At 39.3% G+C, this 4,961-nt stretch overlaps 1 protein-coding gene across 1 annotated transcript in view; it reads right to left on the bottom strand.

The window, feature by feature from the left end:
* Positions 1-4,961, bottom strand: part of ROBO1 (roundabout, axon guidance receptor, homolog 1 (Drosophila)) — a 752,594-nt gene that overhangs the window by 149,009 nt on the left and 598,624 nt on the right. Inside the window, exon 6 of the mRNA XM_006889823.1 lies at positions 3,043-3,170. Within this exon, the coding sequence (XP_006889885.1) occupies positions 3,043-3,170 (128 nt within the window). The remainder of the gene's footprint in view (positions 1-3,042; positions 3,171-4,961) is intronic.

The following is a 4,961-nucleotide window of genomic DNA, read 5'->3' as shown; positions in this document are numbered from 1 at the left end:
AAATTTTAATTGATACCAATATGAAATTTTTATTTAAATATTTGAATGAACTAATATATTTTTAACTATATACACATCTCTTTCACTAAGTTATTGAAAATCTTATATCATTGAAATGAGACCTTCTATATTCCTCCTGCAGTCTATGGATTTGTTCATTTGCGCTCAATTTTCACTGTTACTCAGGCATAGGGAGCAAGAATTCCATATGGAAAACTAAAATATGAATTAGCTTTCGAACTGAATTTAAAATAGATGAAGACACTCTATTTTTATTTTAATGACTTCTGTAGACACACAGCATATATGGCTATTATTTATAAAAGCGTCAGGCTACCAACCGAGGTAAAGAGCTTTAAAACATAAAGTGAAACATATCTCACCAACTAATGTGGTAGACAATCAACTTCCCACTCACAACGGCCTGGAGATAGATACACCTTTTCATGCCTTGTATTCATCCTGGGATACTTTTACTCCCTCTGGAGCGCTTTTGAACTTGGATTTGACATCTCTTAAATGTATGCTCTCTCTAAATGTAAAGGGGCTTTCTTTTCTTACAGTTTGTAGCCTTACGTGGAGTTCAAGTCTAACATAGATTAAAGAGAAGTACTCTAGGCCTTAGAAATTCAATGTTTGTTCTTGATCTTTTTTCCCCCCCTTTTGTTTTTATGAGGTTAAGCTAAAAACCCCAAAGTGGAACATAATGGCTTTAGAGACAGGAAGGAAATATTCTTTATTCTTTTTTTATATTGTAAAAAGCCCACAAGGCTCTTTTGTAGAAAGCCCACAGTAAAAGCATTCCCTCAAAAGCCACCTTTTTCTTCTTAATAGTCTTAGTGGAGACAGTGTTCAGAAACGATGACAGCACCAAGTGCTGCTAATGTTAGACTCTGAAATGAGCTAAGTGGTTTATGACCAAAACCCTTGTTTACGCTATACCTGTCAAAATAGGGAATTGTTTTCACTATTAACATGCTGTTTAAAGGCCACTGTTTCTCAAATTCCACAAGAAAATATTTGCCCACCTCCAAGGAGAAAAATAATGTTGAGACTTCTCAGCCACAGATAATGAGAAATAATCGGCATGATATCACTGACAAAGGAAAATAGGAATTAAGAGAATGAGAAACGTCTGGAGTATGGATTCAAAGGAGGGAACATCATCATTTCTGCCTATCAGTTTAAGATATGGCTTACAAATTTAAAAACAGAGAGCCATAAAACGTGGCATCTACTAGGATTCATATAGCATCAAATTTTAAATCTGTATCCACATTAGCAAACTACAAGTGAAATTTACTTACTCAGCATCCTGAGTATTGGTTATTTTATATGCCTTATGACAAACAATCCCCAAATCAAAACAACTAAAAAAAAAACACACCAAAACCAAAAAAGAATGCAGGAGAAAGGAATTACAATGATTCCCTGTTTGATGTAAAACATATAGACATCTGGAGGTACATAACTTGGCACGATGGAAGATTTGTGTTTCCCTCCAAAAACAATGTTTTATAGCAATAGTTGGCATTTTCTTTACCAATTATCTTAATTCCATACTTCAAGTCCTGGAAATTTAAAACATACTCTAAGCGAGGAAACACTGCATGGTTCAAAATTGGGAAGGGCATATGCCAGGGATGTGTCCTGTCTCCATACCTATTCAACTTGTATGCAGAACAGATTAGCCGGGAGGCTGGGATTCATGAGAAGAAATGTGGGGTCAAGATTGGTGGAAGATCTATCAACAATCTGCGTTATGCAGATGACAGAACCCTACTTGATGAAACTGAGGAGGACCTGAAGCACTTATTGCAGAGGGTCAAGGACTGTAGCCGTCAGTATGGGTTGAGGTTCAATGTTAGGAAGACAAAGATTTTCACCACTGGACCAAATGGCAGCATCAGGATGGATGGTGAAGAGATTGAGATCATTAAACGCTTTAGTTTGCTTGGCTCCACAGTCAACATTCTTGGCTCCCACAGCCAGGAAATTAAAAGACGTATTGCGATGGGAAGTTGGCTGTTAGGGACCTCTCCAAAGTACTGAAGAGCAACGGTGTCTCTCTGGAGACTAAGGTGTGTCTGATATAGGCCATGGTCTTTGCTATCACTTGTTATGCATCAGAGAGTTGGACAATGACTAGGGAGTATAGAAGGAGAACTGATGCCTTTCTTTGAGCTGTGGTGCTGGAGAAGAGTATTGAGGATACCATGGACTGCTAGGAAAACAAACAGATTCATCCTGGAAAGGGTCAAACCGGGCTGCTCCTTGGAGGCAAGGATTCTGAGGCTTCGTCTAACATACTTTGGACATGTTGTAAGGAGGGACCGGTCTTTGGAGAGGGACATCATGCTTGGGAGGGTGGAGGGGCAGCGCAGGAGAGGAAGGCCCTCTATGAGGTGGATTGATTCAGTGACTGGGGTAATCGTGATGGGTGTGTCAGAGACAGTGTGATTGGCACAGGACAGAACAGAGTTTAGGGCTGTTGTACATAGGGTCACTAGGAGTCACAAGTGACTTGACGGCACATAACAACAACAACTCTAATCCTTGAAGGCAAGGATTTTGAAGCTTTGTCCAACATAGTTTGGACATGTTGTAAGGAGGGACCAGTCCTTAGAGAGGGACATCATGCTTGGAAGGGTAGAGAAACAGAGAAGGAGAGGAAGACCCTCAATGAGATGCATTGATTCAGTGACTGGGGTCATCACGGTAGGTCTGTCAGAGCCAATAAGATTGGCACAGAATAGAGCAGGGTATAGCGCTGTTGTACATAGGGTCCCAGGTGACTCGATGGCATATAACAACTACTCCTCTATATGACCAAGATCTACCCTTTTGAAAATTTAATTCCATTTTCTACAACAAACATACAGTCATTTTAGGTAAAACCAACATTTTCCTCAAATATGGTGGGATAATTACATCAATATTTATAGCACATTTTTAAGATTGATGACTCTAACAATAGCTTTACATTTCAAATGCTATGTTACAAGCTACAACAATCACAACCATAGGGTACCCAGGTCCTACCTTGAACAGTCAGAGTGGCTGATGCTTCAGCTTTTCCAACCATGTTTTCTGCAACACAAGTGTATGACCCCATATCACCAGCCAGCACCTTCCGAATTTTCAAAGTATGATCATCTCGAATTTCATATCTAATGATTAAAAAGAGTAAAGAAAGAAAAATTAAGAGACTTTGTTACTTAGAGATCTCAGCATTACAAAATTATATGCCTGTATTATACAAAGCAGAATCTTTAGATAATTCAATATAAATTAACGTAAATAATGGCTTTGCTATAAGTCAACAAAGGGATAGAAGTCTGTTAATTCAGATATATAGGCTAACATACTATGTGTTACAAGAAAATCTGGGGGAAAGGTAGCATTTATTCATTTGTTTCCTAAGAGATATTTAACTGTCTTCTTACAATGCCAAAAAAACAAAACAAAACAAAAAAAAAAAAAACTTTTGCAGGTTTTCTTTTAAAATTCTTATATTCATATGAAGTTAGTATTAAATTCATCTCTATTTTGTAGATGAGAAAACTGAGCATAAGAAAATAAGGTCAGCAGACTTGAGAACCTAGAAGAATATTCTTTTACCTGTAGAGCTAATATACAATTAAGGGCTAATATTCTTCAAATGTGGAAAAGATCATGTGTAATATTCAATATAATTTTTCAAGCCATTGCTTTGACTTTCATCATATGACTTGGCAAAACTATACTAACTATACTAACCCACTAAGAGGATTGGTTAGCTTGCTAATAAGGAATTTGATGCAAATTATACCTTTTGGGTGGGTACACACTAGTCAACAAGAGAGTTGGTCAGGTTTACCATTTTACCAGGCATAAATATAATGGGTTCAAAAGCAAAAAATGGGACTCTCATTGCCAACAAAAAAGAAGCAGAGAATGAAACAGCATTTTAAGCCAGAGATTCCTCTACTAGATAAAGACCCAGCAGCAGCAACAAGCAGAACAGGGGTGAAATAGGGACAAAAGACAGGCAGAGCGAAACGAGAACTGCAACCTCACAGACCTTGAAGAGTCAGGAGTTTTCACCTCCAACCTTAACCTGAGCTTATGTGTCGAGCGTTTATAGCTGGCACAACTTAAAAGAACTTTGTAACACTGGCCCAGAGTCTTAAGCAGGACCCAATGAGGTTGAAGATTAGAGGGAGATGTGCCTGTGATTACAGTTGAGAAGATCTAGCCTACGTGAAGAATTTTATCTTGACCGTTACTGAATGGTTACCCATGGTGGACAGTGCTTGGTGGAGCTTCCCGATTAAAACAAGCCTCCAGAAACTCTATGAACAGTGCTCCCAGGCCTTTCATTCATAGGGTCGCTATCACTTGATGGCACCTAACAATAACTTCCTTATTGGAGTAGATGGCCTAGTGGTAAGAAGCAGCACTGCAATCCCAAAGGCATGCAGTTCAAATTCACCAGCCGCTCCACAGGAGAAAGATGGGTAATTTCTTCCCAATCCATTGACTGTTTCTGAAAACCCTCTGGAGGGTCAACGATGGGTCACTTCCTGAATCCATCCTGCGGGTTCACAAGTTCTAGAGAGGGATCGGTGTGGATAGAGACAGGGACACGAGAGATGGAGGCAAGTCAAAGTTCTCTGATCAAGGCTCAGAGTTTATTCGGAATTCTGCAATAAATAGGCAGCTGAGGAGGCCGGGCTGCCAGGGAACCCAGCCCTATGCTATCAGTTTACAATAGAGAGGGAGGGGCATGCCCGGGGTGGTGGCTGCATGTCAGAAGTGTTATCTGTGGCAAAGCTAAGATCTACTCAGGATGGCTTCCTACAAGTTCCAATTCAATGATAAACAACAACTTCCTTACTAAATCCCATAATTGTGGATAATCTCTTTGAGTTCTGTGTGGCTACTGTAATGGATTGTTGTTGTTATGTGTCCTTGAGATA

Source organism: Elephantulus edwardii, unplaced genomic scaffold (assembly GCF_000299155.1).
Source record: "Elephantulus edwardii isolate Elephantulus edwardi_28Jun2011 unplaced genomic scaffold, EleEdw1.0 scaffold00081, whole genome shotgun sequence".
NCBI lineage: Eukaryota > Metazoa > Chordata > Mammalia > Macroscelidea > Macroscelididae > Elephantulus > Elephantulus edwardii.
Note: the sequence above shows the minus strand (reverse complement) of the source record. Positions and strands in the feature narration are given on the sequence as shown.